This window comes from Trachinotus anak, unplaced genomic scaffold (genome assembly GCF_046630095.1).
Source record: "Trachinotus anak isolate AG129_WGS33_773 ecotype Australia unplaced genomic scaffold, CSIRO_AGI_Tana_v1 ptg000007l, whole genome shotgun sequence".
NCBI lineage: Eukaryota > Metazoa > Chordata > Actinopteri > Carangiformes > Carangidae > Trachinotus > Trachinotus anak.
The window spans coordinates 20,811,353-20,828,199 of record NW_027273858.1 but is presented as its reverse complement, the minus strand read 5'-3'; the positions used below and the strand labels follow the sequence as shown (position 1 = coordinate 20,828,199).

Sequence of the window (16,847 nt, the reverse complement as noted above, 5' to 3'; positions counted from 1 at the left end):
TAGTTTCTAGACAGATTTTGTTAAATTCAGGGTTTCTCCCTGCTTCTTGTCTTTATGCTAAGCTGAGCTAATATTCAAGATGCTAGTTTCATATCTAATGGACAGACATGAAAGTGGTGTCAACCTTCTCATCTAACTCTTGGCAAGAAAGCGAATCAAGTTACTTCCCAAAATATCAAAATATCGTTTCAGCTCATTGTTTAACTGTCTGGCCTAAAACTTTGGTTTTGGTTCAGTGTCACAGCTGAAAAGCTCTAAAACCCCACTGCTCAGCACCAGACAGCAGTTAGCGACTAGCTCATGAACATGGTTTAGCATTTAGCTGCTGTCGAGCCAGACATTTTCCTCAGGAGTTAATGGAGTCCAAAAATAGAGCTAAAATAGTTTCACAGTTGGAATGAAAGCTAATGTTGCTCTATAACTGCTGGATGTGTCAATAAGTATTTGTTTGCTAACAGGTTCACCACATCCACTTAATGGTTAGAATTTGCTTCTGCCGCCGCCCACTAGTGGCCAAAAAAATTCAAATAACAGGTTTAAGAATAGAATACAGAGTCGATATGAGCACGGAAATCCCCAATTTTGTGTAAAGTAAATGCTGTTGAGAGTCTGTGAGCAGAGGTAACATTTATTTGCAATTCTTTTCTAAGCATCAATATAAACTCACACATGTACCCTGTCTCTGATCCTGATTAATATTGACAGTTGTTTTCAAATTAAAACTTGTGCAAATGATGATTAAGGCATGAAAATAATCTAATCTTGAGACTGAAAAAATCTGCTGCTGGAGACCTTCAGTCAAACCACTGTCAGTTAAACGCTGATAAAATGTTATAAAATTGTATTATAAATCATTATGATGGATATTAAGCTACAACAATCATTATTACAGTACATTTGTCTGGCAGAGCCTTCATTGTGAATTAGAGGACTCAATTAAACTCTAATTATAATCAAGACTCCCTAAATTGCTCCTAGTGTTTAACACTCCAGTCTTAACACTTGTCTGTCAGATCACAGAGCCTGCCAGGGCTCAAGATGTCTGCAGGGCCAGAAGCCTGCTCCACATTTTCTCAGCGGGGATGATGAGCTTGTTGATATCAGGAGGATTTTTAATGAGCAGGTAGGAGCCTCCTACAACAGCTCCTGCAGCACTGAACAGCAGGCCACGGTTTATCACCTGTGAGTAAAAAAAAAGTAAATTAAAGAAAAATCTTAATCCTCTTTCTAGTTTTATTCACACAAACCGATTTGTTCCTCACACTTTCACATTAAGGTTTGTAAATTAAATCCATTTTGAGACCTACAACAACCTTTACTTCATGTCCCTTGTACACTTAACTATACAAGTCCTATAAATTAAAAATCATTTCATAGAAAGGAACTGACATGTTACTTTAAATTCATAGGAAGGTTCTTGAAAGGACTATGCTGTTTGGTACTGACTGTAGGTAAGCAGAGACAGTGTTATATCTGTACACTTGTACTTAATTTGTTTTTCTAATAACAGCTGGTGTAACCCAGAGCATCTTTTACTTAGTGCACCAGATGTAACCCGAACATGTAAAAATTTTAACTACTTGAGTTTACAATTTAAAGCTAAATGCTAATGTCAGCCTGCTAACATCCTTACACATGCTGATGATTAGCAGGGGTAACATTTACTATGTTCACTGTAGTGTGTTAGCATGTTTACATTTGCAAATCAGCAGTAAACACAAGTATGGGAATATCATTAGTTATTAAATTACAAACATCCAAACCATTTGGCATGTGACTCTGAGAAACTGTAACATATTTGGTAAAAATCTGTTTTGTTTAAAACAGTAATCCCTCATACTTTTTGCTACAGTATATACAGCTATATAATCCTCACCTAGTTCAGTGTCTTCACCTTCAGACAATGCCCTCCCTGTGGCTGACTTCTATTTTTTAATATTGCATTATTTTATTATTTTAACAATTTAGCTCTGCCACTGTATATCCTGCTTCATGCAGTAGTTTTTCTTCCCCCCACAGAGGTCATCTTGCCCTTTGCCCAAACATCCCTATGGGTTTAAACACTTTACGAGGGAGGCTGCGAAAAGTCCCGCTGTCCATCTGCGCTGGTCCATTAGCGCATATGCCACCGGGACAGGTCACATCTGACAATTCAGCACAGAGCCAAGGACTAACTGGCTCCTACAGCCAAGCGTGAGGAATCAGAAACATTTCTTGGTGCAGCAAAGCTGTTCTTGTGGTAGAATAAATCAAATGTTTCTAAAAGGGGAAGTATTTACCCACTGAGAGTTACATCCACCTTTCGTGCTTGCTGCTGATAATACTGCGACTTCAAAGAGTCCTGAATTACAATACTAAGCTGTTCAAAGGCATGAAATATCCTCAGGGAATTAAGTGTGTGCAGGAAATAAAGATATCTAAAGTGTCTCACTTTGTTTTGCCATTGCCAGCGCTCCACGGCTTCATGGTATCTTGTCCTGGTGAAAGTGACCTGGAGACAGTGAAGGACAGAAGATGATGTAGTAGGCAAAGCAATGTCACAGTAATCACTTTGTTTATTAGGATACTCACCATTGTGTAAAGTGGAATTATTGTCTTTGGCATGATGCAGTGAAGGATGTTATCGACGTATTTTCTGAAAAGGAACCACTTGGAGTTGACATGTGCTCGCATCTACAAAACAAAACAGTGCACTTGTTAATGACGTGAACCATATGTCCTTCATATTGCGAATTTGTTAAATATTTCTTACAGCTACATCAGAAATGTCACACAGTCTCCTCTACTCTTTGGGGCATAGCTGCAGTAGAAGGGGATTAAGTTCACACAAAGCGCTGTGGTCAATTTTAAGATCTGTCAGATTAGACAGTGCTGAGACCAATTTCTGTCTTTTTGAGTGCATGATTTCTAAAGGGCAGATGGTTAGGTAGCTGTCCAGCTGTCAGATATGATGGGAAGTTTTAACTATCTACTGCTATTTGGAGTCAGCAGACAAATCTAGAACCGGATATGACTTTCTTATGAATATCAATTGCTATGCATCTATATATACAAACAGCAGGGGTGGAAGTAATGAGTTACAGTTGTTGTTTAAGTTGTTTTTATGTGTATTTTTGTATTGCAGCATTTTTTAAAAATCACTAATTTCACGCTTACTGAAGTATTTTCTATCAAAATTATTTTAGTTGGCTGCGTTTAACTGTGAGAATGCAGCAGATGAAAAAAGCCAAAACAGCAGCCGCTGCGCAGAAGAAGCTGCTGATTTGATGCACCACCCAGCGACCACGGCACGTGTCCAAAATCAAACTCACCTCCCATGTTGTGTGACCAACAGGCACATGCTGGGTTTGGCTAAATGCTAAACACTAAAATACTGACGGAGGATCTTTCTGCTGTTTCTGATAATCCCTGTTGTGACTGCAGAGCTCATTCAGCTCAGTGTTTGAAAACATGGAGGAGCGCAGTGAGACCGGAGAGGCTGAGTGGACTGGTCATATTTTACAGGGAGAAGGAACGAACAGAGATTTAGAGCAGATTGTGGAGGACTTCACGCTGCACTAGACTCACAGACTGATGTTCAGACCAGCGACTGGTTCAGACAGGTGTGTCTGAACCACCAGAGCCAGGTGACTCTGATTGAATCTAACTGAGAGAGAATGTCATTTTATCTTACACATCAAGCTTAAGCCATCCACAATGGTAGATTATAACGAAGTACCTTTACTCTTATACTGTATTTATGTGCAATTTTGAAGTAGTACTTGTACTTTATTTATGTATTCCATTTTACGCTACTTTATATGTCTGTTTACCTACATTAAGAGGAGTGTTGTACTTTTTACTCCACTTTTTACTGCATTTATTTCACAGCCACAGGGAGTGATGCTATGAGATTGAACCAAAACAAGATGGAGATGGAAAACCAAAACAATAAGCTGAAAGAAGCTAAAACACTGCACAGGGGAACTTCAGAGTTTGGTGATAATTCTCTAACTATGAGCAACACCTTTCACTTAAAACAGTCATCTGATCCATTGTTATTATATATAAATATCAATTGCAGCAGCTTTAATTGAGCATGTTTTACTTGTGGAGAAATTTACTGCAATATTGCTGCTTTATTATTGCAGTATTGCTACTGCCTTAGGAAGAGGTCTCAATAGGTCTTTTACCACAGTCCACTCTAGTGTTGAAGTCACTACCTCTAAAGGAGGTGACGTAATCACATTAAGGCCATTTTAATAGCTGCAATATTGCATAAAGATGTAGCCTACATTTTAGTATGAAGTTAATTACTTATGTCAAATTAACATGCATTACTTCAACGTAGTTGTACATGGCCAGGTCTGCAATTGCATGGTCGTCTGGAACTCGGACTCTACTATACTCAGGAAGTACAGCACCTGCACAGATACACAAAGCAAAACGGGCAGATTTTCTTCAGATTTATCAGTTCATCCTCTGCATCTCCTTTAATCATTGTTCATTTAAAAAGTACTTACTGAAATCCTCATTGAACTGCTCCATTACTTCGTCAAAGACAATGCAGTCCTCGAAGCCCTGCAAGGCATGAACGGATGAATCACTCTCCATTTAATTATTTGCTGCCTTTTCTTGCCCTCAGTTTAGTGATACTTACAGCATTCATCCCCTGCCCGTAGAAAGGCACCACAGCGTGGGCTGCATCACCCATAAGGACACATTTGTCGTTAATGTGATACGGGGAGCACTTGACAGACACCATGGCCTGCGCAGGCAATCGGAAATAATCCCTCTTGAGTGCATCACTGTGAGGCACAAATGGAAATAAAACAATTAGAAACTCACTGAGCAGGTCATTTTGACTGTTGCATTTTTCAGAAGAGCAGACCTGGGTATTTGCTTGCTACAAAAGCATCTGTCACATCTGAATAAGATAAAACAACCATGCTCTGTCGGCCCTGGTAAACTTAAACTGTCAAACAGAGAAAGGAAATCAGGCACAGTTGTTTATGCCTGAGCACCCCAAATACAATCAACCCAGAGAGGAAGTGAACTGAATGGAAAGCCTGAAGCGTTAGTACAGCTCATGCCTCCCCTATCTGTCCATCACCCACAACATACGGTTCATCTCTAATTAAAACCACATGGCACAAAGCCGTGTAACTGCGCATTGGCAATTTCACACTTCACAGATCATGGCTGTGGATGTGGCTGGAGTCATCGAGATGATGGGAAATGAAAGTGTTTTTGAGATGGCCTGGCAGGTCGGATGAAGAGATGAAGGCAAAGGGGAAGAAAGGCGGAAACAGAGATAACAGACAGGGGAGAGGCTTACACTCCTATTAGTGGTATGGTGTCAGGGAAGTATTTCTGGAAAAACTCGATGACTTCATCTCCTGTGGTGATCTTCTCAAACTCATCAAAGGGCATGAAGAGGGTACAGGTAAACGTCTTGTCCTAAATTCAAAATAAACAGAGTGCACAGTGATGTTAGTCTCCAATCTGCTTTGACAGACCTCTTGCTTAGTTAAATAGAGCCATCTGTATTTACACAAAGACACTGACATACTGACATTACTGTTCCAGTAATAGCAACAATGGGTGGAACAGTAGGTGTCGACAGATTAGAGAACTGTCTTTATGGTAATGTGTAGTCATTTTGAAAATGAAAGCCCTGTCATCACAAGAGTCTGCAGCCATGCTAGCAGCTCTCGGAGGCTGCACTAGGCACAGTGGCATGATGAGCTAAATGAAGGGTTGCCAACTTCCTGAAATGGAAATAAGGAATGGATGGGCTACTTCACAAGTAGTGTTATCAATCAAAAATGCAAATCAAAGGAGAGACTCCGGTGTTGATTCATTACAATTTCCTTTACATTCAACTTTTCAAAATGTGTGTTCAAATTTGCCACACTGAGCTCAAACTATGTTGTCTACATGTAAAAAATAAAGATATGTGTTAAGATTATAAAAAACACACAAACACATTGCCGCTCACGCATCCTAGCTATTGATACTTGTTTTACCATTCTGTTCTGTACTTTTGTAATCTCTTCTTCTTTGCGTGTAAAAATCCCAGGAGAGAATCAGTTTCAGAAATACTCAGCCCAGCTCGTCTTTACTCCAGCAATCACGCCACAGTCAAATTTTTTCCTCATTCTGATGCTCCTGGTCTGTAGCTGCATGATTTTATGCACTGCATTGCTGCCAGATAATTGATTGATTGGATAATGGCATGAATAACTGCAACCGTCACACGTACTCATCCATTCATGGGCACTGATTTGAAGTGGTTTTGTGTTTGTGTGTGGGGTGGAGTGGTTTCGCTGGTCGTGAGCCAATGGCTGTTTTGGGTGTCACATCAGGCGCTAATTGAATGCAGGTGTGTCTGAGTGTGTTTCTCCTGTCTACTTAGGCCCGTGCAGCAAACATTTCAGCCTCTCATTTAGTCTTCTTCTCTTAGGGTTAGGGTTAACCCTAACCACCCTCTGCAACATATTGCAGAGGGTGCGTTACATAAGCAGTTGTACACATGTTCCTAATTAAGTGCTTGGTAAGTGTATATTTTACTATTTGTTAAATTTCAGAAATAGCCTGTAAAATCCTCATTGCAGAATCTTCCATCCTCAACGGTGATGTGATAACCAAACTCCAGCCAGTGCAAGTGATGGATGAAAGTGCACTGAGGTTGTGGGTGTGTCATTATCTGCCCATCTAAGCAGGTGCTATCCATCAACATCACAAAGTCCTCCCCGAGGACCTTTTAGCACCGTCTCTGTTACCATGGTGTCCACAGCAGCAAGGATGTTTTTTTTTGTTGTCAACCTTAATGTGTCCCTGGGAACTAGGGCAGTGAGAGACAGTGTGAATGCATTTCAAAGTCAGCTGCCTTAACCTGGTCTCAGAGAAGAGAGTAAAGACTGTTGCGCTGAGTCAGCCATGCAGAAAAATCATTGTGGGATTAAGAGGGACAAAAGGGACAGAGAGAAGTCAGAGACGGATGAGGAGGACACAACTGCTGTGTTAAATCTAGGGTGAACCTCAGGAGCCAAGACGTTTCACCATGATTTCTGATGGTTAAGCCTCTGCTGTAAATTAGGCTAATTAACTCTATGAGGACATCACAGAGGTCAATCATGCCCTGAAATTACGCTTTTGTCTTTCTGCAATAGCTAGTGGTTGCCAAATTATGTGACAAAATAACCTCACAAATGAACATCTTACATTATATTGTTCATTTACAGCTGTACTTTGAAAAACAATGCAGCTACAAAACACAAGAGAGAAGAAAAAGCAAATTACACTCACCAAGTTGGGCAGGGCGATCATCATAAATGTGTTTCGTGGCCAGATGTGCAGATAATTAGGCTTCATGGCAAACTGGGGATGAAGACGAAAATAGGACAAACAAAAAAAGGAAAGACATTTGTGCCTACAAATAGTGAGTCTGATACTATAGCAGCATCTTACCACCCACATTAAACAGAATGGACTGTACAGAGGACTGACCTCTCCATTGATGGGCGGCATGGTGAGCTCCATGTAGCCATGGGGGATGTAGGTCTGGCTGTAGTTGAAGCGGCTGCGACGGAGGAATTGCTTGCGGAGGGCAGAGAAAGCTCCGTCACAGCCCACGATTAGGTCTGCCTTGATCTGCTCCTTGACTCCATCTGACCTAAGACACAAACCAGCAACATGACAAATTACCTTCAGTGTACTGCATACTGACATCCATTTGGGTGTAAGCTAATTAACTTAGCGATACTAGACTTAATTTAACAAGCTAATTCTTTTCATGCCCGAGGAACCTAATGTTAAACAAATACCCATAAGTATTCTACACATTATTTAATGAGCAAAGTCAACATTTTGGTCACAGAAGCAATTTCCTGCCCACCCATCACTCAGGCTGACACTCAGGTGTGTAAAAAGTCTTCCTCAATAATTATACATGCATTGTTAAACATTAAAATATATCCAGTGGCTATGTGCTTTGGGTTAGATTCAGACTGAGAGCTGTAAGTTTGAGCTTTTCCTTCTCATATTTGGCCTTTAATCGTGCACACAGAAGATCTTTTCCTCTGCAGAACTTCATTTAAATCCACTGATTTATTCAGCTTTCCCATAAGTACAGTGGAAAATTCGGCCACTGACATTTTGTATTCACATATCTGGTTTTACTACATTTCAAAACATTTTTTTTTTTAATTTCATATTTTTTTTTCACATGCTGATTACAAAATTGTTTAACACAGTCATTGAACAGTAATGGCTAATTTGGCTCTGAGCCATGGTGATCATGCCGATGGCATCTCTGGCAACTATAAACACACTATACTGTTTGGTGCATCTGCTGATCGTGTTGAGGACAAGCTTCAGGCAGCAGGCAACAGTATTCCCAACATCCCCAGACACAGTCTGATGTGCCATATGGAAACAGCTCCTCTCATGGTGCCTGGTGTTACATGGGAGTTAAATGTTGGCTCTGAGATCTGACGCTGTTCACGGACCAGTACACATTTATGACCAGAGTGGAAATGCTGATGCACTTTTAATCTCAATATTAAGTACATCTGAATTTTTTCTTAGTGCTCTATGATCTTATTTAATGATACTTGCAGTCCACATAACAGTTGTGTTACTGTAATTCCTTTGATGTTCATAAACACTTGACCCCAAGCAAGACTATTTGTATTCATCCAATTCAAGGTCGCATCTTGTATGAAACTGTGCATCATCATGCAAAAATCCAGGCCTCACAGTTGGAGTCCATCAAAAGATAAAGAGTTGCGCAGTACGTAAGTCTGAACTGGGTCTGAACAGTGGTGATTCAAGCTAAATGCTAATGTCAGTATGCTAATCCCAGTGACAACACTGACATGCTGATTATTGCAGACAGGAACATATGACGTGTTCCTGAGGGTTGTGTACTTACTTTTTATGACAATCCACCAAGATATTTCACTCAAAACCAAAAATGTCAACATCATGGTGGCGCTAAAGGATGAGTCACCAAAGTCTGTCGGGTTCATCCTATGTGGACGGCGAGCATCTGTAAAAAGTTAAGTGGCAATCCGTCCAATAAGTGTTAAGGTATTTCACTCTGGACTGAAGGGGACACTCCAACCAACCAACAAACCCAGACTGCATCCATAGAGCTGCTAGTCTGGCTAATAACTAAAATGTTTACTTTGGAAGTCTGTACATGTACATATGTAAAGACAAATGTGTCAGTGCTAAAGAAGCTTGTCGCTCCAGGGATGATATACAGCTTCATATTGTCTTTTTATAGCTTCTGCATGATCCACATTCATATTCATAATGTGTAGGCTCCACAGTGAAAGGACAGTTTAGGCAAAAGATAATTCACACTGATTACACATTGGTGCTTCAATGTTATTCTGACAATATTAGCAAAGTGGATTCACTATTAGTTCAATGACCAGCTTCATTTTGACTCAGAAAGTTGTATGAAAATACTTTTGTAAATGCATTTGTTAATTGATCTATTGCATCTAACACTAATAACAGTGACATTGCTTTTGCTTATATGCACATATCTGCACCATGGGATGCAGATTTGTGCATTGTGTCTGCCTATCATAGTGTTACAGCTCTGCACCTAAAGATACCATGTCTCAAAAACATATTATATTCTAAGACTTCATCAACATGTAGATGTACGGCAATAAGGTAGTGAGTGTTTGATTATAGCTCAGACCATATGAAGAAAGGAGGTCATGTACATCTATTTCATGCTGATGCCCAGCTCTGAACATTTCCTGGATACAATGGGAGTAAACTCTCTATCACAGTAGCATCAGGCTCTCCATGTACATTTAATTTCCCAAGCTAGAGAGAGCAAATATGAGCTGTGACAGTTCAACTACAGGCAAAGGGAGGGGATGTGTCCTGGATGTGGAAGGTGCTCACCAGAGTGACTTTTGGATTCGTGGCAGACTCACAGCAAAAACTGATTAACTTAAAGTGCATTAAAATGTATGTTCGCTGTAGCAAAGCCTGGTGCCAGTGATTCATTCTGGTCCACATTTTCAACTCAGTGCAGGTTAGACCAACAGGCATAGAAAAAATTTATAAATAAATAGAAGAAACAACAAACACATAAAATGGATTTTTGTGCATTTTAGATAAGGCTGAATTCAATTAAACAGAGTTTGAGCTCCTGCATGCTGCGTTAATAATTCACTGCATGGGTATGCGCTAATTCTGATGACTAAAAAGAGCTGGAGGTGTTTCAGTCTTAATTGGGCTGTAAATTGTGTGTCACATTTACCTCAAGGACAGCAAAACAAGGCTTCAAAGGCAACATGTTTATCACCATCCCAAGCCTCGGACAGTTAACATGTACAAGGCCACATGTGTTTACATGCAGGAACAAAGAGGGGACATGATCAATAAAGTTAAGAATCCAAATGAGCAGATTAACCCTCCATAGCATTACGTATGTGTGTGTGTGTGTGTGTGTGTGTGTGTGAGAGAGAGAGAGAGGCGTGCTGTGAATGCATGGGTGCACATGTGTAAGATGGGTAACTATTTACCTGACGAAGGTCATTAGCCCTGTTTCAGCACTCCAGTCCTGCAGTTTGTGGTCGAAGTTCAGCTTTGTGTTTGGATATGCCTCTGCCTCTGTGAGGGTAAGTTGTTACAAAAACAGCTTATATCACAGTTGCACACATGAGATAACACCTGCCGTTCAATATGACAGGTAATATCCTGTTAAAATATACAGGAACCTTTCACAATCCTAAGAAAATGGAGTAAGGACATGGACTGTCCGCAAGCAGTTAAATCAATCCTTTGCTGAAGGGGAGCGACCTCATACTGATTAGGACAAATCTCCTGAACTACATAACACAGCAGTCAGTGTGTCTGGTTTTGTGAAAACTGATGTTGAGGCTGTCACACTTTCCAAAATCTCTTTATCTCAGTGTTCACTCCAGGAGTCTGGATCAGCCCTGATAAGAGTGACGGCTTTACAATTTGCCTCTCTTTCAGCACACACATGCAATCTAATTAAAGACAGACCCATGCTGTCACACATTATCTCCAAGCATATACAGAGGCACTTCATTAAATTTTAGGCAGAATCCTTTTTAGCCTGAAAAGACTAACACATCCCCTGACGTTGCCTGACGTACACATGCAGTTTAAAGACTCCCGTGACGTTAATGCGCAGGGAGTATCTGCTGTGGATAAGACTCAGCAAACAGCCTAATTTAGGAGGAGTGGTGGGATGAAAGAGTGTGTCTTTCATCTTGCAGCCTTGTGCAGAGTTCATGAATTAAGAATGTATTGAGGATATATATATATATATATATATATAAAACATGTAAGAATATGTGTTAAAATGTAAGAATATGTGTGTTAAAATGTAAGAATATGTGTTAATTAACTGCATAATATGCTGTTTGTAAAAGTGGAATGATAATCCTTTAAAGTGATACCATAAAACTTTTGAAGGAGGAAATTGCACATTCCTTGTTATCAAATAAAAAGTTACATTTACTTTCAGTAAAAAGCTGAGTCCTTCAAATCAATACGTGAAGAGAGTTTGCTGTCACAGCCTTCTTTGGTCTGGTATGACCAGTAGCTTATTGCAGCTGATGTCAGCTAAAGTTAGCTTACTTCAAGTAGATATTGCAGTTTACCAACTCTGTGGCTGTGTACGAAACCATGCCCTCGTCCACTCTGTGGATGCAACATACCACATTTCACTGTGGAATTGTTAGAAGGAAGCAGAATTACATGACATGGATTGTGGGATTTTTAAGGGTTTAGTATGATGCATAAAATGTTATAAAATGTAAACCCACTAATATATAGTCCACATTTTAATTTATTTAATGTTATACCACACAACCATTGAATGACAGGACTTTCAGTTGGGATTCTTGTTTATTCCTGTTTGCTCACATGCTATTAGGATTTTTTTAACCTCTTTTGTCCTATTCAGGGTAATATTACTTTTATAGCTTGATCGAAAATAGAAGAATCTTAAAATTACCTCTGTCATTATGCATCATAGTTTATGAAACTGATTTTATTTTCAATGTACCTGAGAGATGTAGATTTAGATGATATGTTTTTTACAATCCTGTTATAAGGTGTTAACATTATAAGATGTACATTTACTTTCCCTTCCTTGTACATATTTCACCTTGTGTTGCTGTAGCCTTTACATTAATCTGATGGCATTCAATTCATACTTGCACCTTGTTGTTGCTAGGTCCACTTTAGTAAGATTTAAAGCCTGTTTTATGTTACTTGATTGTTTTTTCAGACAGGAGACCAACAAGTTAAATTGCCATCAGATTAATGTACAGTGTTGCATGTTTGTAAGGGGTTAAGTCAAATTTTGCACTATGTTCTTGTAAGATAATTTATCATTTGAATTTCACTATATTTTGATTATCTTGACACACATTCTATGACACTGTGTTCAGTGTTCATGCTCCAAAACGATTATTTCTGAATTACAGAACACTATTAATGTTCTCACCTGTTAGCAGCTCTTTGTTCAGATTGGCTCGGTCCACTGACAGGATGTACTGGAAGGAGAACAGTCTGTATTACAGAGCAATTCTACAGGTGCTACAGCTTCACACTGCTCATTTAAAATGGGAACAGAGGGATTTCAGTTGATTGTCTCCCTCTCTGTAATAGTCTCCCTACCATCATGACTCTACAAGCTGTTACTCTCTTGAATATATTTGTTTCATTTAATCATGTAAGTCCCTTTCAGATTCAGAATCCCTGCCAAACTGGAGCAGTGTAATTAAAAACAACTATTTTCAGACAAACTAATCATACAGACAAATAACTGGGCCACGTTTATTAGCAACGTACAAACCTCATTTTAGTTGGACTTGTGTTGTTATGCGACTGTTACTAAGTTGTCACTTCTGCTGATCATCATTTAGTGCATCCTTGAGTCACTTCACAGAACATTGTGTGTGCAGGCATAATTGTAGTTTCTTTGTGTCTCTATACAAGTGAAGTGTAGCAAGCTGAGAAATGAATTTTTCATCTGCAGACTGAATCTGTATATATGAGGCAATTCTTACAGTAGGTTTACTAACAGAAAAACATTTGTAACATTGAGGTAGTAGAATATTCTTTTTTTTTTTTTGCAATGTGTAGCATGTTAGGAAATAGTATTGGTGTTGTTAATATACTATTCTTACCATTGGACAATATACCACATTCTTACTGCTGACTAATGAGTTAATATAGTGTTACACAGTTAACTGGGACTTTTTTCAGTTTGATTCAATATATGTCTGTTCACATTACACCGGTGGTAAACTTACCTGACCTTTCTTGCCATAAGGGATTGGGGACTGTTTCCCACTCAGTGAATGGATCATTCTTGCATGCATAGGAATTCCCTGGGCCACAATCTGAGGATAAAACAGATAATTGCAGAAGATTAAAAGTGACATTCATATCCATTTAGGATAAATAATTCTCTATAATTTAGAATTTGCATTGGTTCTTTAAAACAAACATGATTTTGAGTCACAAGTCATATGTGGAAAGAAAGGCTTATTATGCTATGGACAGTCCAGCTCGTCAATTTGGCTACTCTGTATCTGCCTCTGTGAGTATATGTGAAAACCTTGTAAAGCAGGTCTTATTTTTTCAGGCTGAAAAGTCATGCAAGTATAAGAAAAGGGTCTGATGCAGAGTTCTCAGGCATGCTTAATATGCTCAGAGCAGCAAATGTAGATCAACAAAAAAGACTGCAGACCTTAAATGCCAGAATAAAACATCTTGCAAGCAAAAAACTGGGGTGGACAGATTCCCCTAGGGCATGATCACATATTTAATAATTCATTATTTGAAATCAAGCTTAACAAAAAATGAAGACTCTCCACCTGCCTGTCTTGACTGTGGTTTAACAGGACTTATATGGTAACATGGGCAGGAATAATGGATCACCCACACAAGTTTATGCTACCAGTTTGTCTGCTTGCTGCCTTTTTGACCATTGAACAAGATAAACAGGGAAACCCTGCAGTCCTGAGATAAACCTTATTTCCACTTTACCTGTTAAAGAGTGACTATATCTAATTAACATACCTTCTCCTCCATCCCGACATGTTTCAGTGCTTGCCGGCCTCTGTGAGACAAAGCCAGGTTGATGCTTCTCCCCCTCACAATTTTGGCTTGCCGGATATCTGACCAAAATCACACAATATGTTTCTGAATGTTTGACTATCTGTTAGAGGAAAGCAATGTCTCTATTCACCTGTGTGTGTATACTATTTAGATAATTCATTATTCCTCAAAGAGAGGAGGGATGTGACAATGTGACTCAATGTGGCATGTGGAAAAGTAGACTTTAAAAAGAGATTTTAATACTACCTTCCCTACTTTCAAAGACCTCCACATCAAAGCCTCTTTTGGCAAAGAAGCAGGCATTCAGTGCCCCAACCTAAAGGATGAAGGGGAATATTGATATTCCTTATACAATATTAAAACTATAAGCTGCAGAACCAGTCCTTTACCGCTAGTATTCTTAATTCCACACTTTTAAAAGCAAATACACTTTTTTACCACATTATACAAAAATTACTCTTCCTTTACCTCCAAAAGAAATTGATATAAAAGTCTCCTTTATATAAGTCAAGAGATCAAAAGACAAGATCTACAGTGATTTAATAATTCACTTTCATTTTTGTCTTACCAAACCACCGCCCACCACTGCTACAACTTTTTTCTTGATCGGTCTTTCTGCTGATTCCTCCATTGTACTGAAGTCTCTCTAGTGTCTGACCCTCTCACTGCAGAGTTCAAAGTGATTTGCAGAAGTAGCTGCCAGAGGTTTTTAAAAGAGGAGGAGCAGAGTGAATCCTGTGAATGTCATTCTCAGTTCCCCTTTCAGAGCAAACACAAGAGGGAGATAACAGGACTTTCCAAACAGTGTTTGAGAACCCGCTCTGGTGTCTTGTATTAAGCCTGCGAGAGCAAAAACAGGTTTACCAGTCACAAAGTCACAACAAGCTGCTCGAGCTTGTTAAAAGATCTCCTAAAATTATATCCAGTGTTTCATTGTCATTATCAAAAAGATGTTTTTTTATATCATTACAGCAGAGCTATTTTCAGGGATCACGTGTAGCTGTAAGGTAATGAGATGACTAAGTGTAATGGATTACTGCTCCAAGGGTCTCCGGTCACAGGGGATCGATGGCATGTAATGTACCAGTAAAGACATCTGTCGCCATCTAGTGGTTCTGAGGTGTCTACCTAATACAACAGGCACATTACTAAAAACTCTGGAGGTTAATCCGACTGTTTGTCAAAGAAAGTAAATCTGTGTCCATCTCGTTACATACAACACAAAGAAAATAATTCTTTATCTCAGGGTGAGGGTTTCTCTCCTTTTTAATGTTCAACATCCATTCACTATATTTTTTTTGTTCATGCAAAAAGACAGCAAATGGCAAATAGTTTTTCTATGTAAGTCACAGAAACAACATTGTCATTTGTCTTTCATATGTCCAGTATAGAAGTCTAAAAGAAACTTTTTGTCTTTATTTGACACTGAGTTTACAAACAACAGCAACAATTTTTGCATTTCTCTTAGTTGTTCAGAGACCACTTAGACTAGACCAGCCGAACTTTTACATATTAAACTTGCATCTGTCTGCTTATTACCCAAACCATTAAAAGATGACACAATATTTATTTGAATGGAAGAATTCAGATGTTGCACAGATGAGCGACGGTTGCAAATACATTTAATTTCACTAATTTCACTTGCTTTTTGTCTCAGTAAGCAGTGTCATGAAAAGTATTGTTTATTTATTTGACAATATTTATCAAAGCACAGTTATTGAGCGTTGTTTTGCATGGGCCTACCTTGAATCAAAAAGAGGCTAACAAAATATTTCCCAAAATAACTTGTTTGTACTCTCACATGCATTAAACTGAGCAGTTAATGTTGTAGCTGTTGTGCCATGTGACAAAATTGGCTGCATATATTGGCTTTTGTGAACTAAAAATGCAGAAAATATTGTTGTGTGGACTGGACTTTGATACAGCTGCTTAGCTTGGGGATAATAATAACTTGTTGCAACCCTCCCCAACCTATTACACACCTTGTCACATGATTACCACATCACTACAAAACAATGATTCAAACCAAGTAAGCTTTGATTTGATAAACATACAACTCATTAAAAAAAAGATTTTCATGCCACCAAAACAAGTTTTATTTCAATCAATGCATAAGCATATGTTGAATGCGTCTTCTTTCTTCCAGGTGAGGCAAGCATGAGTGTCATCACTATCTATGTAGAAAATCAAAAACATTTAGGAACGCAAGAACTATAATAAAATCTATAAAAAGTTTAATAAGTGAAATAAAAGAAACAATAAGACAATATAGTTTTAAAATCTTCCGTCTTAACTAAATCAGCATCAGTCCAGTCACGCTCTTTTAGTGTGAGTGTAATGGATATTACTAATTACTAGATTTAAAATGTGTATATTTCATGGATCTCTGACTTTAATTGTAATACAATATTTACATTAACAGTTATGGCCTACCTTATGTCAGTTTAATTTTCCAAAAAGGAAAGAGTTTAATTGTAGTATTATTTAAGTATTTCTGATAAATTTGTTTGACACTTTTCCATCAGTCGCACTTGTCTTCACAGCTGAACACACAGGACAAAATGAAACACTTGCTGATACGCTGAACGTACACTGTAATCCAAACGCAGGCTACCTAATCGATATCAGAATCAATGACACAACGTCATATTTTGAAACACACTTGGCAATTTGCCTTGTGCCATTCGGTTCCACTTTAACCACATGGCTAATTAATAGAAGTC

At 38.8% G+C, this 16,847-nt stretch overlaps 1 protein-coding gene across 1 annotated transcript; it reads right to left on the bottom strand.

Annotated features, from left to right (window-relative positions):
• Positions 1-612: 612 nt before the first annotated feature.
• Positions 613-14,843, bottom strand: kmo (kynurenine 3-monooxygenase). Its single transcript, XM_071481330.1, has 15 exons — positions 14,693-14,843; positions 14,371-14,440; positions 14,086-14,183; positions 13,314-13,403; positions 12,503-12,551; positions 10,542-10,629; positions 7,492-7,657; positions 7,291-7,362; positions 5,318-5,439; positions 4,640-4,787; positions 4,503-4,560; positions 4,321-4,403; positions 2,572-2,673; positions 2,432-2,491; positions 613-1,180 (listed from the first exon to the last, which is right to left on the bottom strand). Exons 1-15 carry the CDS (start codon positions 14,753-14,755, stop codon positions 1,034-1,036), a joined length of 1,416 nt encoding a protein of 471 aa, XP_071337431.1. The 5' UTR covers positions 14,756-14,843; the 3' UTR covers positions 613-1,033.
• Positions 14,844-16,847: the final 2,004 nt, after the last annotated feature.

What these genes read in the sequence shown, in the direction of transcription:
- kmo (XM_071481330.1), bottom strand. Translation starts at nt 14,755, where the DNA reads ATGGAGGAATCAGCAGAAAGACCGATCAAGAAAAAAGTTGTAGCAGTG. An exon ending in GCAGTTCAATGAGGATTTCA is followed by an intron (nt 4,404 to 4,502) that starts GTAAGTACTTTT and finishes GTATCTGTGCAG; the next exon opens with GTGCTGTACTTCCTGAGTAT. An exon ending in CCATGTACAACTACGTTGAA is followed by an intron (nt 2,674 to 4,320) that starts GTAATGCATGTT and finishes TTTGTTTTGTAG; the next exon opens with ATGCGAGCACATGTCAACTC.